This window comes from Charadrius vociferus, unplaced genomic scaffold (genome assembly GCF_000708025.1).
Source record: "Charadrius vociferus isolate BGI_N301 unplaced genomic scaffold, ASM70802v2 scaffold819, whole genome shotgun sequence".
NCBI classification, from domain to species: domain Eukaryota; kingdom Metazoa; phylum Chordata; class Aves; order Charadriiformes; family Charadriidae; genus Charadrius; species Charadrius vociferus.
In genome coordinates this window covers 58,120-78,840 of record NW_009650062.1, presented here as the reverse complement: position 1 = coordinate 78,840, position 20,721 = coordinate 58,120, and the positions used below count along the sequence as shown (strand labels likewise).

At 41.5% G+C, this 20,721-nt stretch overlaps 2 protein-coding genes across 2 annotated transcripts in view; one reads left to right on the top strand and one right to left on the bottom strand.

Moving 5' to 3' along the window:
- MAPK14 (mitogen-activated protein kinase 14) overlaps positions 1 to 3,129 on the bottom strand; it is a 28,662-nt gene extending 25,533 nt beyond the window's left edge. Inside the window, exon 1 of the mRNA XM_009891734.1 lies at positions 3,092 to 3,129. Coding sequence (XP_009890036.1) covers positions 3,092 to 3,129 — 38 coding nt within the window. The remainder of the gene's footprint in view (positions 1 to 3,091) is intronic.
- Positions 3,130 to 4,973: 1,844 nt separating this feature from the next.
- On the top strand, positions 4,974 to 19,240 carry SLC26A8 (solute carrier family 26 (anion exchanger), member 8). Its single transcript, XM_009891733.1, has 18 exons — positions 4,974 to 5,076; positions 5,789 to 5,905; positions 6,785 to 6,960; positions 7,455 to 7,619; positions 8,306 to 8,455; positions 8,692 to 8,774; positions 9,125 to 9,272; positions 10,206 to 10,319; positions 11,105 to 11,182; positions 12,417 to 12,512; positions 13,039 to 13,145; positions 14,540 to 14,609; positions 15,440 to 15,532; positions 16,942 to 17,128; positions 17,222 to 17,292; positions 18,602 to 18,656; positions 18,789 to 18,967; positions 19,115 to 19,240. Exons 1-18 carry the CDS (start codon positions 4,974 to 4,976, stop codon positions 19,238 to 19,240), a joined length of 2,118 nt encoding a protein of 705 aa, XP_009890035.1.
- The last annotated feature ends 1,481 nt before the right edge of the window (positions 19,241 to 20,721 follow it).

The window sequence follows — 20,721 nt, the reverse complement described above, 5'->3', positions numbered from 1 at the left end:
TGGCGCGAGCCGCCCGGCGGGAAGGGGGCGGCGGAGGGGCCCGGTACCGGCGTGCTGCCGTCTAGCAATCGGCTAAAAATTGGGGCAGTGCTGTCCCCTCTTTCGCCTTTTCGTGGAGCCCAGCGCGTGGCTTCCCTGCGCAGTGCCCCTTTGGGCTGTGCTTTAAGTAAAAAAAAAAAAAAGAAGAGAAAAAGGAAAATCGATGATAAAACTTGGCGGCACTTGTGCAGGCCCTGGGTGACCCCTCAGGGTCGGTGGTGGGTGACAGGCGGCCGTGGTTGGGCTAAGCATAGCTCTAGTGCCTCTGCAGGCCTACAAGCCAGTATTAATTGCTCTGGTAAACATCCTAAGGACATTTTGTTCCCTTGCAGGGGCTTGGAGCCAGCAGGGATGGAAGCTAAGCTCTCCCTGCCCTGCTTTCCCAGCGTCTGGGTCTTTCTCTGTGTGTTTGGAGAATAAACTCTTTCTCAATAGTGTAGCATACCAAAGATCGTATGTGCTTGCTTTCAAGTGTGTGCCTAAGACAAATGCAGTCATTAAGTGCTGCAGGTTAAGCGTGTTCTGGAGTGGAGCCCAGGGTGTCTTCACCAGGTAGTAAGCACAGAAAGTCACAGCAAATAACTAGGGATTTGTGTTTAAGGCCACTTAGCTTTTGATCTCAGGCTCGAGGAAGATGAGTCTTGTGAGCAGTACTGTGCAAGACCGACACGTTCTGAACGGAATACGGAAGCCTGCTTTAAAAACATTTGGCTTCCCATGTCAAAACCCATCTCTTTCTCCACACAGCGCAACAGAGTGGGACCCTGTGCTCCGCTGCTCCGAGTCAGCGTTGAAGTCCGAATAACAGGAGTGAACAGCTGAAAGTTACCACTGCTTGCATCTAAAAAGTAACTACATCCTGGCATTCTGGGGTTTTTAATGCCTTTAATTTGCAAACTCTAGCTTCTTGCTGGTTTTGCCTGTTGTATTACCTTGCCTTGAGAAGGTGATTATGCTTAAAGACGTCACAAACATCTAAGTCTTCAAAAGCTAATGAACAAAATGCCTCTTAAACTCATCTGTGGAAGACCTTGATTTATCTCCTCTGTAAAAAGAGGGAGAAACTGTGCTCTAGGGATGAAGTGTGCTTGAGACGTGCCTACAACTCGCTTGCTCTCTGGTTTAGCACAGCTGGGGCGTGTGTATGTGTTGGTAGACATGTCTCACAAGACACCAAAGACTGTGTCAGAGTCACTGTTGCTGTATCCAAAGTAGCAGATCTCAGTGATGCAAAGCACTAGACCTGTACAAACTGATCCTAGTGGTTCAGGAAATGAAATATGAGGAGAAAACTGAAATCTCCATGAATTTTATTGCAGGTTTTGATACTTTAAACTTAGATTACATTCTGAATAGACTCTCTCAACTGCTCACTCACAGCCTTTTTATATTTCCTCTTTTCTTCCTTTCTTCTGCTCATGTCAGCACCCTTTCTACCTGTCACCACCCTTCTTATATGGACTTGACAGCTCTGGATTTGATTTCTTTTTCTGCCTCAGCTGTCGGTATGAGAACTTTGTCTTAGATCCGCTCTTGCACTGGACCTTTACTTACTCAATATTCACTTTGGGAACTCACATCTTACCTACTCTGAGTGACAGTGATTGAATACAGATCTCCTTCCTGATTCTAAAATTCTAAGGAATGGGAGTCAGACATTTGGGGGATTAAAAAACCCAAATGGTGTCAAATACTCATTTTATACCGCAAGTTGTGGCATTTGTACAGCCTCAGATTTAGATGCTCTCTGTATGATTCAGACTAATCCTTTTTCCTCCAGGACTGGAAACAAGGAGAATTCAAACAATTTCCTCAGCCGTGGTAGGTTTATGGAGAGGGGTTGTATTTAGTTCCCTGAACACGGGCCTGCTTTCAGGATCACAAAATGGAGGGAATTCGGGCTCATTTTTCCTACAGAGTAGGAACAAGGCAAGTTCCAGAAGGATCCAGTGTTCCTGCAACTGATCTGGCAATGGGTTTGTTTGATCCTAAGAGCAGCATGTCCTTCATGGATTTCAGTCTCCAGAGCCTTGCTTATCCCTGCTGTAACTACCAGCTTCACAGGACTTATGTTGGGATGGACTGATCACATATCATGCTTTTTATTTTGGTTTTAGTAGATGCTTCAGCCAATGACCCTGCTGCTTTCTTCCAGTCTCACTGCCAAGAAACAGTGTTCATTGTGGTCCCCAGCATTTGCTGTTCAGCTGGTTTTGACAGACTATGACCAGAAGGAAAATACGGCACTAGACAACAATACTGTCAGTACTTACAGGCCACCAGCAGCTTACAGGGTCCAAAGAGAAAATGCAGACTGAGGAGTACTTCCAGGCACACTTTGAAAGAAAACTGTCTTCCACTTTGGGTGGCGCAGTACAAATCCTTCAAGAGAACAGACGGCTACAGTGCAGGTGAGTCCTATGCTGGGAATTTACCTGGTGTAAAGAAACTATGAAGGCTCTTCAAGCCCAAGTGTAAAAAAGGTGCTAACTTTTCCACAGCTGGTAATTAAAATGCTGACTGCACTGGTTGATAAGCAAAGCAGTACACCTAGTCACAGCAATTTGCACTTGAAGTGTGCAAGCTCAGCGTAGCGTTGCACTACCAAACTTGCTATCTGCAATCTGCAAAAGTGTCTGTTCATTTCAGGACTGTGATAGTGTGAGGGATATATGCACTGTAAAGAGAAACTGCCAATAGTTGTAGTTCCTTGTAGTGCTTCCTTCAGCCCAGCTGTCAGACATGAGCTTTCATTTGCTTTTTTCTGATTTGTGCCTTTTGATACTTTTATTTCTTAAATTTCAAGAGCCTTTTTCTGTTCCCTCTTAGCTGGAGACATGGAAAGTTGCATAATGGTATGACTGAGGTTGACTGAACTGCTTTGGCATTGATTTGGAACGTGTTGCTGTGCTCTTTGAAGAGGACGGGTGAGGCTGGGGTACTGATAAAGCATTAATGCTTCCACAGCCTCATTTTCCCATCTGCCAAAATTCTCTTGTGGGCATTATAGAGTAGAAGCATTTCTTCTGCCAGAGGAGCCCTGCAGACTCACCGGAAGGCAGTCTTTATTGGCGGCACAGGAGCATTCATGATGTTCTTCCAGCAAGGCAAATATAATAAAAAATAGGAAGCCCATTCATCAGCTTCCCTTTTAGTTTTGTTTAACTATGAATACTCTCAGTTTTCTTTCTGAATCTCTTTTTGGATGCAGAGTGGACTGTCAATGGTTATGGCTGGGTCCTCTCTCCAAAGTCCTCCTAAGAAAGTAAATACGAAATCTCTGATTCATCATTTATCTGGGCTTTGTTTCAGCATGCATACTGAACGTATACTGAAACTTAAACTGTTGTTTTGAGACCATGGCAGGACTTGAGACTCAAGTCTAGCTATGGGTGAGGTTCCACAAGGTGTGGTGAGCTAATCTAACAGCTTGCTGCTGCCAGAAGGGACAGGACCACACAGGGAAAGGAAAGCAGGGGAGCCAGACCTCTCTCTTTGTCTATAACTAGCTCTTACATCAGCTCAGCTATGTGTGGGACTGCAGCCTAAAACTATGGGTCACATCTAACTTACGCTGCTGTAAAGTAATTTCCTGGTGATAAGTGAAGGCAAATGGAGCCATAGTTGCTATTGTGTTTTCTAGTTTCCATTCACCGTGAAGACTTGTCACCAAGATTCATTTCTGTAATAGTGAGATCCTTTAGATTGTGCAATAGCCTTCTGTTCCAGCGCTGTCTTTTTATATATCTTAAAGAAAAAAATGTAAGAAGGAGATGGGATGAAGTTCTGGAGTCAGAGAAACAAGATTACTTGATGGAAAAGGTTGAATTGTGTATAATTATGACATGTGACCTAGAGTTAACAGTCTGTCCACTGAGAAACACCTGGTGTAATCAAATAAGTCTCGCCCAGAGATCAAAGGGACAATTTTGCTCTAAAGTCATAACTAATATTATTGGAAACTTTATCCTTGCACTTGATGCTTAATAAGAAAATCTCTTTATTCCCTCCCCCAACTTGTCATTTAAGAACCATGTCTGCCTTGCTTCCTCATACTCTTTTCCCTGTTTCTTTCCCACTTCCCTATCTCATGTGTTTTCTCTGTTCTCCATTTTGTATCCACTTGTCAGCCCAGTGTGTCGTCACCTTGAACAATAAAATGATAGAAAGGGACTCAGCTCTATAATGTTAACTGGGGTCAGTTCCCACAGGCACTGTTCACAGGTGCCAGAAGCCTTGGGCAGACACTACATCACTTATATTTGGGTTGTAAGTAGAAAATCACCCATGTTTCCTGGGGATTAAAATGGGGAAGAAGCAGCACAGGGCCATGGGGTTAGTCAGAGTTTACCTACTGGAAATTTTGATTCAAAAACATAGGCAAAATAAATCATATTGGTCAAGTCCTGCTTGCATCCCCTTATTAACTAATGTAATTCAGGAAACATTTGACTGCTTTTTGGGAGGTGGGATAGGCTTGCCTATTTTTCTCCCCCAGATGTAGTGTTCGTATGTTTTTCTTCTAGATGAGAATAGGAGGAATCAAAATACCATCTCCTATTTTCCTGCGGTGTTAATGAGGTCAAGTAATTGATGCATTCAGCACTCTGGGCTCCGGCGCTGACAGGCTATCATACGAATGGCACACAGAGTATTTGCGATTCATCTGAATGGAATGCAAAGGCATAGGGGTGCCTATGTGGGATTCATGTTATGTGGCAGCTGGATCTGCGGAAGGCGAATGCCTGTGTGGGTTCACAGTACGCGGTGCCTGCGGAGAGCTAACCACGGCAGTGTGGCTCCTCTGCCTGCAGAGCACGAGGCCATGCAAAAGCGCTGGAGAGATGGAAGTTGTAAAAGGCATTGCATATGGCTTAGTTGATCTGATTCTTTTCAGATTCTCCTGGGGAAGGTTCAGAAAGATCACACTCAAGATGTTCCCTGTCCTGAACTGGCTGTTTTCATATCGGTTCAGAGAATGGATCTTGAGGGATCTACATGCAGGCCTAAGTGTTGGGATGTTTCAGATTCCTCAAGGTAGGCAGAGAGGAAAAAACACTCCAGCTTCCTTTTGTATGTCACGCTTTTTATAATCTATCTCCAGTTCTTCCTAATGTCATCAGGTTATGTGGGAACTTTAACCTTAGAAGTTCCTTAAATCATTAACATATTTACTGGCATATTTGCAGGAGAACTTCTTTTCTATAAGCAGATGTTACATGGTGTAATTTTGAGGACAGTACACTACTCAAAATATAAACTAATAGCAGCATTTGCCTATATTGCAAACAAAATAACATGGTCTTTAAAATCCACCTGGCGAAATCAGGTCTGTTAGACAGCCACATGAACAGCCGCCCACTAGCAGGTGGCCTAAATAAAGAGTTGTTCCGGTTCTTTGTCTAATTTCTAGTTAGCAAAGGCCTGTGTTGTAAAACAACATTGGCTTTTGACACTAACTGGCCTGGCTTTATCAGGTCCTGAATTCCCTAAAAACCAGACTGTGGGAGTTGAATGGCCATCGTGCTCACTGATTTGGCATGTTTAGACCCAAACTGGAAAGCGGCAGGTAGTGTAAGCAAGACCAGTGCTTGTGCTAATTATGTGTGGTGATTCTGTGAATAAATATAATGGGATTTTCATAAGGGTTGGCAGGATTTCATTGGCAAAACTTTACTTATAAATAGTAACCAAAGATAGAGAGCCTGCCCAATTTTCATGACTTTAGAAACAGATTTTTCCTTTCCAGAACTTTTAGGAGTTTGGCTGACCAAGTTACCTCTGCCAAATATCAATGGCTTCCTTTCTGCGTTCTGCTGCTCGCTGACATATGTTATATTTGGGACTTCGCATCATATCTCAATTGGTGAGGTTATTTTGTACTGTGAAATCTTTCTACAGGACTTAAAGGTTGTGTTCAATGCTGCTTCAAAAAGCTGGCGAGACGTCTTAGTCTATGTCATCTAATAGGCAGATGTTATTTAGGTGAGAATCCAGACCCTCAGATTCTCAGTTCATTGTTGTTCCACTTCTGCAGCTGATGTGTGGTGAGAATTTCACCAAGTCAGTCAAGTTTCAGCTGTGAGGTCCTTTTTCCCCCCGAGGATGTGAGCTACCAGAGACACCAGTGCAAAGGAGGCAGCTGGAGTGTCATGGAGGTGTCTCCTACGTAAAGGACCCATGCAAGCTGCCTCACGTTTACCCCCAGGATGTTACTGTGAATCATGGTTTGGCTCCTGGTCTTCCCCGTGGTCTTCTACATACAGTTTCTTGTCATGGCTGAACTGTTGATGGGTTTACATTCTTAATTTGTTCAGAAGGTAGATTATTAAAATGCTGTTTACATGTGAGAAGGCCCTTCACATTATCATAACGAGTGGGTATGCGAAGCTCTGGCCTCAGGTAAATTGGCAGTTCTTTCTCTATGTTTTTCAACTGTTCTGGTAGCTCATTGTAATGCATCCATTTTTTGTGCTTCACATTAAATTCTTTTTATTGTGCATCTGACCAGCTAAAGACTTCATTCATAAAATGGTAGGAATCTGACTTTGGAAACTTTAGGTCCTTGCCCAGAAACAGTAAAAACTGTTTATATAAGTGGATTATATATATGAATGAAAATAGTCTGCCTCATACTGCACAGACTGATGGTGGAGGGAAGAGATGGATGCGTGGTTTTGAGATAAGTCTTTGTGGCAACATCTCATGCAGTTCCATTTTCTGTTCTCTGTTCTGTTGGTTCCAGGCTCATTCAGCATCCTAAACGTGGCGGTGACAAACATTCTGAAGATTCCTAATTTCAACCAAACATTGTCCTCTAATGGTTGGCTCAACAATTTCTCAGACCCTACATTTATGAAAGATTACACGGAGGCCTTGACACTTACCGCATCAGTAACATTTTTGACTGGCATCATTCAGGTAGAAGTTGAATCTATTTTATATCCTTACTGATGATTCCTCATGTGCATTCTCGTACGAATGTAAGACTTGGTACTGCTTGCATATTCTTACCACAAAAACTAAACTCAGCACATTTGAATACATATGTTATGCAAAGTGGGACATGAAGGTCTGTCTCTTCCTCCCGTGCTGTCTGAAAAAGACACGATAAGTTAAGATTAATGTGTCACTGATTAATATGTGTGAAGTAAATTATTATCTTCTATGTTGACCAGTTCTACAATATGTTGACCCTTAGGTAGTCCTGCATAACTGCACACGCTTGATGCGAAGTGCTTCTATTTTGGTTTGGCAGTGTCTTACTTAATTGTGCATAATGAAAATAACATGTTCAAATAACTATCCATCACGTATGGCAGCGAGGAGTCATGCTTTTCAAATATGGAAACAAGAAGGGCGGGGTTAGACATTGATAATTATATCACGTCTCGCTTCTCGTTTGTTCCATACAGTTGCTGCTAGGTTGCTTTTGCCTGGGGTTTGTAACAACATACGTGCCGAAGACTCTCATTGATGCTTACCTCACTGCAGCAGCGTTGCATGTCATTGTATCACAGTTTACCTTTATCTTTGACATCATGTTTGACTTCCATAAGGGTCCCCTGGGCATTTTTTATGTGAGTAAATTCATTATTAGTCAAAGAAATGCATGCTTCTTGGAGGGGAAAGAAAAGAACAGCTTCAGAAATCGCTAAGTCAGTTGCTAAGGGATATTTGTGCAAGTCTCAGCTGTGGTTTACTTCGCTTTCCTGTTGTCTTGAACAGTGTGTGGAGTTTATTGTGTGACATGCAAGAAGAAAAGTCTGTATGCATATTTTTAATTACTTATGTAGCTCTATAATACATTTTCAGCATGTCTATAACTGTAGTTGAGCAAAGGTTAGAGGAAAAGCTACTTTTTTCCTCACTAGATCATCATGGGGAAGGAATTGGGCACACAGTATCTTTATCATATCTGACAAAGAAGCAGCAGACTCCAAGCTAAAGACAAGTTAAAACTAATTCATCCTAATTTACTTTGGTAATGTCAATCAGACAACTTGAGAAAATCGTAGTGTAGAAGAGAGAAGAATCACAGTGCTAGATCTGAGCTGTTTGTGGCAGTGGTTTCTCTGCAGATATCAATAGATGGTACAGATTTTTAAATAGCATTTTTTTCTTAGCGTCTCTCTTCTTCTAACTGAAGATACCACTGTAGCAGAAAGGATGAGTTCAAGTGTCAGGGCAACCTATGTCAATCTCCTGGAATATAGAAATAGTTGTAGTGTCTTCTCTGATCCTCTCTATGATGATTCTTTTTCAGAATCTATTTCATTACTTCCTGGCTCTCCCAAAGGCTAATGCCACCAGCATATTGCTATTTTTGCTGAGCATGGCTGCACTACGTGTCAATACATCTATCAAGATAACTTATAAACATAGTCCTATTACATTTCCTATGGAACTTCTCTTGGTAAGTGAGCTTCAAAATGCCATTGTGATAATTGAACTAACAGAGAGTATAATATACTTTATTTCAAAAACCACTTCACACATTACTTCAAGATGCTCTTATATTTGCACACTGAATCTGTGCTTAAGTCCTTTAAATACTCCTACAAGATTAACTGTCTTTAGATGGATTGTGTACAGTTTCAGGAGCCAATGCTATATAATCTCTAGTATTGCTTCTTGATTTTTTTCCCCCAGATTATCACAGTCACCATTATTTCTAATCGTATTCATCTTCACGCTGAATCTAGTAGTGCTGTGGTCAGTAGGATCCCTCAGAGGTTAGTAATCTATGCTGTTTATGAAGTTGTACTTTTGAGATACGAAAGAGACGTTTCAGCCTGTTCTTGAAATCTGACATGGGCTGATTTTTACTGGGAAGTACAGCTAGTGGAATAACTCTTGAAGAATTTTAATTGCATCATCATTTCTGAGCATATGCAGAATTCAAAATGCAGTTTTCTTTATTAGATTCAGGTTTTATTAGCACAAAGAGGAGGGAATTTGCATTTTTTGTGAGGTGGAAGTCTTGCATCTCCTGTGGGATGCTGGATGCCTCTGGTGACGATCCTGGGTCATGGTGGACAGAGCTCAGAACAGGCCTAAACTTATCTGTTCTCTGATCTTGTAGGTTTCTGCCTCCTACGCTGCCAGATTTATCAAACCTGAGCAAGATCATACAGCATGCCTTCTCCCTTGCTATTGTAAGCTATTTCCTTCTTGTTTTTGTTGGGGAGAGGTATGCTTCACTTCACAACTACAATATTGCCAGCAATCAGGTGAGAACAAAACTGCACATACCTCCTAGGCTAAGAAGTGAGCTGAACTTGACTTGCAAAGCCACTAACTACCTGACAGTGGTAGAAATGCAAGGACGGAGTGAATATGTCACATGATGGTTTGGTAGCATCTTGTTACCCTTCCCGATGCAAGGTGGTTGTTATAAACCAATAATGTGAAGGCCAAAACACAGCCTTCGTATATTCCCAGTGATGGGGATGAACCTCACACACACAGAGTGCTGCAACTTATCCCTGAGGACCGGTGCTGTCATGAATCCACGAGACTATAAAAGCATGATAAATTAATAGCTGAAGTTGTAAATGGCCAGAGCAGCCGTAGTTCTTCTCTGTATGTGGCTGCCATCCCAAGCGTATGGATTCTCTGCCCAGAGTGATCGTTCCGAGAAGCTTTTAAGCTAAAACTGTGTTAGTTTCCAGTGTGCTAGCGTTAGTAAGCATTGGGCATTTTGCACTACTCCATGTTTAGCTTGTTGTGATGGCTTTGGATCTTTACTAGAATGGAACTAAGCCAGTAAGGAAGCTGCCCTGACTTCTCAAAGTCTCTGGGGATAGATATAAAGGGAACGCCTTTTCCACTCAACTTTTGTCCAGGTGTACTATGCTGCATTTGCCACATGTTAGCTTGAAAGTCAGTGCTTCATAGCTTTGGGGTTCTAAGTGGATTTCTTTGGAAGAAGGAATGGAATTTTTGGGTCCATGAGATCCTCAGCTGTGAAAACTGTGTGCCTTTTAAGAGAGGTCATTTAACCTTGGGAGACATTGCTTTCCAGAAGGTTTCCTGAGCTTAGCAACACAGATGACCAACGAGCAAGTGTGAGCAAAAGGAAAGGAATTCCTGATAAGCTACTTTAATGAAGGTAAGTCATTCATTTGAGGCTTTCTCTGCTTCCTTCTGTTTCTGTTTTACAGGAGCTAATAGCAGCAGGGCTATGCAATATTTTCAGCTCATTTTTCAAAAGCTTTGTTGTCAGCTGTGCCATTTCTGGAACTGTCATTCAAGAGAAGACAGGTGGAAGAACACAGGTGAGCTGGTCTGAATTTGTTAAGCTTCCAAACTCATCTAAAATCATTGTATATTGAGTATAGGCTGACATTTAATCTAAACAATTTGTGAGATATAAAGTTACATAACCATGCAACAGGAATTCAGATACCCTCTGTGTGTGTGTTCTGTTAAGTACTATATTTACATGATACGCGGCACGTGATGTGGCATGAAGGAAGCCAGGATCCTGTGGGGAGAACAGGATACGTCCATGCAGTTTAAAACTGTATCTTAGTGAATATACCCAAAAAGCCAAACAGAAAATTGTTCATGCACCCTTAATTCTGCCACTTCTTCCTAAGTTTTGAGTACTTGACTTTGTGATCTTTTTTTTAGGGGGGGAAAGAGGGTGTAATATGTAATAATATGTAATAATGTTTTTATCATACCTCTTAACTGAATGTCTGTACATGCTTTACTGCATCATAGAAGTAATTTTGTTTAATAAAGAGTTTATTCCGAAGTCTGATTTCCAAGAGAAGTATCTTATTACTCAGGTGAAATTATCAAACCACAATCCTGCATTGTTCTGTTGTGCCTAAGAATAGTCTGTTTAGGTCAAATTTATATCTACAGAAAACTCTTTCAGCTTGAGTATTCTAGAATTTGTACCATGCATTGCAGCACACCTGCGGCTGTTGTTAATTGTTCCCTGGTTATTTTTCCCAGTCAGTGGTGGTACACGGACCATACTTGCTTGTTTAGAGAGGACAAGTAAGGAAGTGGTTGTGTCAGGCCTCTCTAATAAAGTATTTCTGTTCAGTTAGCAGCAGCGATTGGAGCTTCTATGATGCTGGTGATAGCGCTGAAACTCGGACGCTTTTTCCAGGTGATACCTAATGTAAGTGAACCTGAAATAGCTGTGGCAGCGGTCCACTTACTTTCTAAACATAAAATGAAGATTTTCTGAGCATAATATGAAGATTTTTCTGGGACAGTTAAGGATTATATCATGCTGTAGATTTAATTGTTCTCAGGGATGGACCAAACCAAAATAATGACTTTAAACTCCTAAATTTCAGCTGGCTAATGTATTAAGTAATGAATATTGTATCTCTCTCCCATCTCTCACTGATCAGTACAAGCTAAAAATCCTTGGCCAAAACTGGACTGAAATTTCACTGCCAGCCTCTGTAATTTAAACATTGTATTCCACTTTTGGTCTCACATCTTCCAAGCGTTTGAACACCTGCAGAACAAATTCATGAGTTCCTCTCTTGCATCGGTGTAAATAGTTCCAAGATGGGTGCTTCAAAATCTTTGGTGTAAAGAGGTAAATAAAATCTTCGAAATGGAAATTTGGGTTTAGTGTCTCTGATTCTAGCTTGGTCTTTGAGGTTTATTTTAAAACCATATGGACTCCTAAACTGCCTTGTGTGGATTTTGCATTGCCAGTGTGCCTATAAACATTTTATTATTGTAGATTATTCAGAATACTCGATTTTCCACTTTTCCCTTAAAGTTTTATTTAGACTTTCATTTTTTCTCTAATTTTTTTAGGGAACCACTGACAAAGCATTACTTCCTGATTTTTTCCTGGCCTCTTTGTAAGATGCGAGAATTAATCCCTTTCCCAAAATTAACTGACGAAACACAATTTAACCACCTACTTCCCTTTGGTCTCTTTTTCATTGCTAAGAAAGGCTGTTTCAACAAATGGTGTCAACCAGCTTCCTAAATCTGGCAGTGAACTACCCATGCTAATTGAAACCATTCTTTGAAACAGCAGCTCTTAATTCTGTAGATGGTGTTGGCCTTTCTCCTCGTGCTGCAGGAGGCGTAGGGATTCACTGAGGAGCTCTGTAATGGAAACTACACATAGCATTGCAAGAGGAAGTCCAGTTGTATTGGCAGGAGCGATTGTGAAATCAAACAAGAAGCTATATGCTAATTCCATGTTGGTTTGCAGACCAGTGGAGAACTGTTATACATAGCTATAAAATTTATGGAAATAAAGCTATTATAAGATTTTAATTTCAAGCCATTTGTCTGTCCTGGATATCTGTTCCTTAGCATGTTTGTGGTTGCAAACAAAAAATAACCAAATAATAGATGCTATTTTTCTGTTTTCACAGGATATACTGGCTGCTATTGTGGTATTTAACATGCTTCCTTTTCTTGAAAAATTTCTGGACCTCCCCATCCTCTGGAGACGGGATAAGTATCATTTTGTAAGTGACAAAACCAGCAAGGACTTAGACTGTGCCTTAAAGGGAGAAACGGATGTTTTGGGAGGGCAGGGCAAAGCAGTGGGCATTCCCTTAGAAAAGGGATCCTTTGAAATATCCGCTGAAAGAAATGTATTGAAATCTCTACACATCACTTTGCAATTAATTCTGTACAGGGAGAACTGATTATTGTTGTTGCTTCCCGGATCCCCTAAGAAGGGAATTGTCTGGCTGCCAGTTGGGGCCACATTCTGATGTCAACTCTTGTGCAGGATTTCTCATAAAGACCCGAAGTATGATGTGGGTTTCGCTAATAATTGAAGCCCTGTTAAAAAGTCTGGAGATTTGAACTGAAATTTGTGATCCTAGTTTGCAACCAATTCCAAGACTGGGTTGGTCTAGATGCACTTTTCACATATTACCATTTCTAGCTTTTTTTTTTTGTCTGCAATTTGCAAATGCTGGAGCCGAGTTGGAGGTCATTTTGCATCTTTTTAATGTTCGTGTTCTCTCTTTCTATTGTTCAAAGGTTATTTGGCTTGTAACTTTTGCTGCAGTGCTTTGTCTTGGTCTTGATGTCGGCTTAGCAATTGCCATGGGATTTACATTCTTCATAATCACCTTTAGGTCACACAGGTACCTGTAACTTTTAAAAGAAAACACTAGTTTTTCTTAGAGTTGATGTTTTAGAGATAGTTATACATGTGACAATGAAAAAGCTGCTTCATGTTTGTAAACACTTCAGTCAGGTCATTCTGGAGTCCCTCTAATGCTATTCCAAACTAGTAATCTCTTTGAGTTTATGGGCTGTGGACTGGTCCCTTCTGCAGGTGTAAATATTATATAATATACCCCTGCTGCTCTAGGGGTAAAATGAGATGATGTGACTCTATTTCAAGTATGTTCCTCAATCTTCACTGCCATTTACCCAGTTGCTTTATCTTCTCCGTAAACTCAGTTCGTGACAGGGGAGGGAGGTTACATCAGACTCACATCGCTCTGTTTATTAGCTGCTAATCCAAACAGGAAAATCATTCATAAATCCAAGCCACACCTCATGAGATTTACCATGATAGGGAGGTGCTTGTCTGAGGAGACCGAAACCTCTAGAATAACATGGAAAGAGGTAGGAAATAATTTAATTGCTGCAAATATTGAACTGCTTGTGATCTGATCTAGAGTGGCTCTGAAAGAATACCTTCAGGACGAATTTCAGTTGCTGTCTGAAACTCACTGTATTGCTTCTGCTTGGAGTTATACTCTTGGATTTGCCTTGGGATTTAATGAGCATTGTGAGTGGGCATTTCTGCAGCCACTGTTGAGCATCCCTGCTGTCCATGGGACAGATAGAAGATCTATCGTCGGGATAGATAACCGCTTATCAATTTCCTACCAGTGACAGCATTATGCCAACAACACTTAAAAAAGTGTGGGAAGTTATTTGCAAACAGATTGCATTGAAGAGTGTCTTGACAACAATTTTCCATCCATCAGGGCCCACTTCCTTCCAGTTCTCCAGCAACCAGCCAGGTGTTTATTCCACCCATGCCCTAAACTGACCAGAACCTGCCCCAAAACCATGCCCACCGTTAGCAAAGTACTGTACCCAAACCAAAATATTCTCCTTCAAGGCAAACCCCTGCATAAATACTGCTACGGGACCTCTGGATCAGACCTAGCCTATGTGCAGCCAGCTCTAAGCACAACTTATAGCTGCCTCTGCCTATCTTTGAGGAGGGCTGTGGGGAGATGGAGATGCTTCCTAGTGTAATAACAGTAATCCAAGTGTTCCAGAGCTAGAAATGAGACATTATACATTCTTGAGGACACCAGTGTAGCTAAAGGCTGTGTTTGTGTACTGCTTCCCTACTCAAAGAAACCCTGATTATGAGTGAATAACTTTTTGTACTCACACCCTCTAAGTTACAGTTGATGTACCCAGTGAAGAGGAGAGAAATGAAGATCAAGCTTTTGGGAACAGATGGTTTTCCTCTGTTCTCTGTGAAAACCTAATAAACATCTTTTTTCAGAATGAAGATGGTGGTGCTGGGACAGATTCCAAACATGAATATTTATAGAAGTTTATCCGTCTACAGAGCCGTAAGAGAAAACAAAAAACAAATGTTCCATCTCTCTCTGTAATCCAGCTTCTTCCCTTAAATGCCTGGGGGTGACCGTTCAGGCTCAGTTCACTTGATTCAAAACTTTGAAGAATACTTAAGTATCTGTAGTGTGAAGTGATTCAGATACCTAGCCCAGCCTGCTTGGGCCTTTGGAGCTCGCTGCGTCCATCCGTGCTGTCTCCACGGTGGAAGGTGCGCTGCTGTCATTTCCAGAGCTGTTTGGCTGTTTTTGCTGACCTGCTTTTCTCAGTCTGGTTTTGTCCGCTTCACGGATGTTTTCACAATAACGACGGTGTGTGTGCTAGACTGACTCAGAGGTTCTCCTGGGGATGGGATCATAGGTAGGGCACGTTATTTTCAAGACCTGCGCCATACAGATTTAGACAATACCGCAGTAGAGAGCTTTGCCTTTGCCGCACGGGTACATTCCCAATGCTATGCCGAGGGATTTGCAAAATAATACGAATAAAGGAATAATATAAGGACAGGGTTAATAAGATAAGGGTATAGTGTATGTTTTCTGTAATAAGCATTAAAAATAATTTGGGATATTTTACATTAGAGCAGCCAAGTGTCATCTGTGATAGATCTGCTGGAGGGATGTTTTTGATTGCAAGTGAAGCAGATTAGTTTATGGTAATTTGGTCCGTGCTGCCAATGCACTGCCAGTACGTTGTGTAGTTAACAATATAACCAGACAAACTCTGTCCTTAGGGTAGGACCTTGCAGACTACAACATAGGCAGTCAGGAGGGGGAAAATAGCTCCTCTAGGTACAAACCTCACAGATCCAACTTCTGTTTTACAGGCAAGGGAGATTGAAGGTATCAAAATCTTCCAGTGCTGTTCTTCCATCTCTTTCGCAAACATGCATCACTTCAAAACCTATTTGTTACGCAAGGTAAATACCACTTTTTCAGTCAGTGGAAGTTTCTAAGAGTCTGCATTAGGGAGATAAAAACTCTAATAAAACTGCCTTTCTTTTTCAGATGGACATGAAAGCAGTGCCTCTAGATGAAAGTGAAATGAGGGCTTTAATTAGTCTGTCTGACACTGCAGTGGAAAGAACATATCTTAAATGCTCTTGTGTCTGTGATTCACCTCTACCACCACCTAGGGTCAGCTTTAAAAGTCTATTTATCTAGTCTGTTTGTTTGAGGTGCCTGGTGTTATGTTACTGAGGACAATGTTCTCAACTTGCCAGTTATGAAAGGACTGCAAATGTTTATGTAAAGCGCATATATATATGTTTTTGCTGTATGAAAATAAGCAAACATTACAGCTGTATTTCTTTACACATACTTTATCTGCTAGAGCAATAGTAGCTCAGCTTACTGGCTGAATTAACTAGCAATTGGAGTATTCAACATCTAATTTTGTCAGGTGCTTCAGTAGGGATTTTCTTCTTTTTCCCCGTAGAATTGAGAGAATTCCCTTGCTTAGGAGAAATTTGTTCCACTGCCAATACTGCCAAGTGCAAGTACACAATACCTCAAAGGCAGCTACAATTATTGTGATTAGAAGATTTCTCACCTTTCCTATAATTGGCTGGTGTGCATCTTCGAGAGTCACTCATATCCCTCTTTATCTGAATTTTCTGAATTGCCTTACACAATATGTGAAAGGAACTTCAGGGAATGGACTGTCTTCAGAAGATATTTTTCAAGCAGTTATATGTGATTCGTAAAAGCTATTGTATGAGAAATGGGTTGAAAGAGTGGTTTGGAAAATGTGGCACCAAGGTGCTTTAGGTAACTTAACATCATCCTCCGAGGTACAAAAATGCAAATAGTGACTTCTCCTTTCTTGTGTTATAAAAATTAAAAAAAGAAAAATTCAGAAAGAAAAATTGATTAAATCAGTCCATTCTGTGACCAGCTGCCATACAAAAGAGTCGATGAATCACAGGTTTGCAGAACTCAGCCAGGAAGTGAACTTACTGTTGCCCAGAAAGGCAATGGCCATGGGCAGTCTTTTTTTTGCTCCTTTTCTCTTCTGAAAGGTTGAAGTAACAAGTCGGACTCCAGTATCGCCGGCCGTTTCACAGTGGGGAAGAGTGAGGTACCACTGTACTCTTTGGTGGCTGAAGGCACTCTGCTTAATGACATCTGAGCCTTGCCTAAGTCACCTGCTATTTTGCATACTCTTGTGGCTTTGTGCTATATATAGTGTTATTTCACATGGGTTTTTTTACCATGAGAGAAGAAATATCATATGATTTACAGTACTGTCTTACTTAAAGCCAAAAGTTTCCCATCTCCTGGGCCCAATTTTTCCAACCACTGGTGTACTCTTCATTTTCCATCTTAGATACCATATACAGAGAAACTGGTGAAGAAATGTCACGCAGACAGCGATTCCTCATCATCGTCAGTTAATTTGGTACATTGGTCAAAGTATGGAGACAAACTCAGCTCTAGGACGTTCTTGGTGGGAGCAGCTGATGCATCCCCAGACTTTAACACAGGACTTACGACCAAAAAGAATGAGGATGAAGGTAGAAGTGCTTGCCTTTCACCGGGCTCCGCCATAGATGATTCCTCAGTACAGCTAGATCAGGAGGAACAGCCAGTGCATTCACCGTGTCCAGTTCACACCATTATTTTAGACTTCAGCATGGTGCAATTTGTGGATTTGATAGGTTCAGAGTTACTGCGACAGGTAAGCAACCTAACTGCACATAAATGTGAAACCTGAAGTTTACCCAATGTCTTATGTTTCTTGTTAGCCTAAAACACCCTGCTACGTAACAATCCGCACGTCTTCCAGTTGACCTTTAAGGGTGCAAGATTTAACTATTGAGTTTCAGAAATTCCCATAAAATCACTTTTTAAAAAAACAAAACTATCCATACAAAGGACACGCAAAAACCTGTCCTCTGCTGCAACCAGTTCTAGAATCATATAAACTAAAACCACATTTACACTTTGTTTTTTCCATTTTGGCTGTTTCTTTTTTCTTCTAGCTGGACATTTTAAAAAAACTCAGCTCTTCTGTTAAAGTTTCAGATATAAAACTACTAGCTATCTTTTCCTAGTGATTTTGTTATTATTGCTGACTGCCTAATTAGCCTTTTCTTTGAAGTATGCCTTGAACTTTTAAATCTGAAAGTGAGGATCTTTGCCAATGGAGATATATATTTAGCAAAATTAAATTTCATGTAGCTGTGCTTCTCAAAAAGATACGGTTCCAGATGGATTCTTAGTCAGCTCCCTCAAACTCTGTAGCTCAGCTTCGAAAGATTTTTGTTTAATAACAGGTTAGATTAACACCTGTTTGGAATAATTCCGGGACTGAGCTGATGTCCCTAAAATCCGTATTTGCCATCCATTAAATGGGAAAGGGGGCAAAGTCGAAGTTTTTCCAGATTCCTCCAGCCCCATGTTCTGAAATTCTGTGATACTCTGAAATAATGATTTTCATTGCCTTTAACACCCCCCCCCCAACTACTTTTTAATTACAAAGGGTCAAGCACTGAGAAAATGGTAAGAATCTATCTCCTCTAAAATCTGATTCCTTTAACACTAAGTTGAATTATCTAAAAATGTTGGACAGGAAAATTGAGACAACCAGAATTAGGGGTCACACCTGAAAATATGGGTTCCTACGCTGGTTTACACGTGGCCATGGCATCTGTGTATGGAGAGATATTTCAAGTTAGTCTCTTCCCATGATAACGTTTTGTTTAAATGAAGCAATATCATTGTGTGCTGCGTAGTGAGTGGTGGGAGAAGCGACATGGGGTCTGGCTGGGACCTGCCCTGCTTCTAGAATCACCGTTCACTAAGATCTTGGACAACTTGGCTGTTTAGTGCTGAACTCACATCCAGGATTTGAGATACCAGAATAGGGTTTTCTTCAGAGATAAAACACTACAAGGGAAGTTTTATTTCCCTGTTTATGTTTTACCTTCTAGAGCACTTGTATAACGCAGAATTGCTCTAATGCCTGTATGGAATTCTTTCCACAGATCATCCATATGTTTCACAATATTGGCATTACAGTCCTTCTAGCTGGCTGTCACTGTGAGTATAGTATTTGCTTACTAATGTTGACTTATCTCCAAGGATAAGTTTTAAACTTAAGTGAAACGTTTTAGCTGTGCTGCTTGGTGTGATTTTGCTGCTTTATTTCCCCCTCCCGCCCATTTTTTATAGCCTCTCTGATGGCAGACTTGGAGAAGAATGATTTCTTTGGCAGCTGTGTGACCAAAGAAAGGTTCTTTCTAACTCTTCATGATGCTGTGCTGGCTGCTTTGGACAACCATCAACAGCCAGATGAGCTAGAACCTACTGCGAAAGAGTTTGCTGAAGAACAGTTTGCTGAACAGCAGAAGGTAGAATATTTAGCTTAACATTTAAGCCTTCATGTTGTTAAATTATCCTCTCGGTAACTTAAACCTTGTCGTGTGGCTGAGGAAATAGGGCAGAGCAGATGCTCTTTTGAATTCTCCAGTTTTTCACAGGTACTTGCTTTTTTGCAGTGGATCGATAATCCAATTTGTGTCTTTGAGTCCTGTGTTCCTGTCTGGGAAAAGGAATCTTCGCACGCAGGCTGGAAAGGCATCCAGCTGAGTTTTGCAGCAGCGGATGGCTTTGTTGCATTTTAAATTGTTTCCATTCCTCTGACAGAGCAAGGGCCCTGCCAGGGCAGAGCAAAAGCTCCACGTTTTATATTTCCAGAGGTTACTGCACCAGCTCCCTTGGGGCTGACGGGGGAAGGGAAGGACAGCACTAGCTTGATTTCCTGAAGAACTGAAGTTTATGCACATGCTCTTTCTGTCAGTACTCTGCAATAATTTTTAAGCTCACTGGCTGTCTCAGCCAAGTTTGAATAGGGCAGACGGTTGCAAGTTCCAGGAAGAGCCCTTGTTCTGAGTAGAATATTCCAGTAATTGCCCCACCTAGGGAAATAACCCAGCCTTGGCTAATCATTCTATGCATACCACCCGGCTGGGGTCCTATAGCTGAAGGCAGCGAGGATGAAGTCAAAAACCTATCCAAATCTGCAGGAAAACAGGGTTCTTGAGTTCTGCTGCTCATGGAACAACTTGTTTAACTCTCTTATCTTGGCATTGTACAGAATAGTCTGATGCAAGGATATTGACCTTCCGGATTCTCTCCCCCCTAGAAAAAACTTTAAAGAATGAAGGTGACAGTATGTATTCCCCAATCTCCTTTTAACGGATGTGATGGGGAAGGTTGGGAGCAGCTACCAGGCAGGAGGTGACAGTGGTTCCCCAGGAGCCAGCTTTGAGATGAGGCTGGCCTGGGGGTACAAATGGGACCCCCGGCAGCTCGGCGGTGTCAGCTCCGGCAGTCCCTGCTGGCTCGTTTCCTCGGCAGCTGGGGATTTGGACTGCCCTGTGCTCCCACGCCAGCATGGCCCTCTGGCTGCTCACGTGATGTTGCCTTGGCATGGGAACTGCGCTTGACCGGCTCAACAGATTGGCCACCCTTGGCTTACAGTAATGTTTGTGTACATTTCAGGAAAGAAGTTTGCTCTTGAAGAAGAAGAAAGGTTTTTTCTCTGCAAAGAACTCTGACAACAAACTTCTGCATGAAGAGCCGGTATCAGATATCTCATGCTCAGCCCAGAATAAAGCAGAGCCAAGCTCTCTCCGGCAGTACGATACTCCACCCCTTCAATCGGATTTCCAGGACCCGGGCTGGGGGAAGAGATGGAAGTATACCAGCAATCCCTGAATTACAAGTGTTGGGGAATTGGGATTTCAGTAGAGAGGAAAAAGGTACAGTTAAGCAAATGTTCTGGCGATCCTTATCAGCCTTCGATCCTTTTTGGTTTTTTTTCTGTTCCAGAATTCTTAAAATAGACAGCCTGACTAATGCCTCCAGTAGTTCTGTTGTTCTAAACAAAAAGCAACATTTATGTTGTTGCTTTCAAGCATTTTCAAATAGATATGCTCCCCAGCAATGCTGAAAGCAGAGAAATTTCGATGTATAATTCCTAGTTTTGTAGCTAATTCTAGCAAATTATTTGCGCTTGTTTTCTGAAATTCTGTAGAAGTTTAAATGTCCTAACCTAGCACTTCTCATATATTTATTGCTTGCTAGTAAGTAAAATTAATAT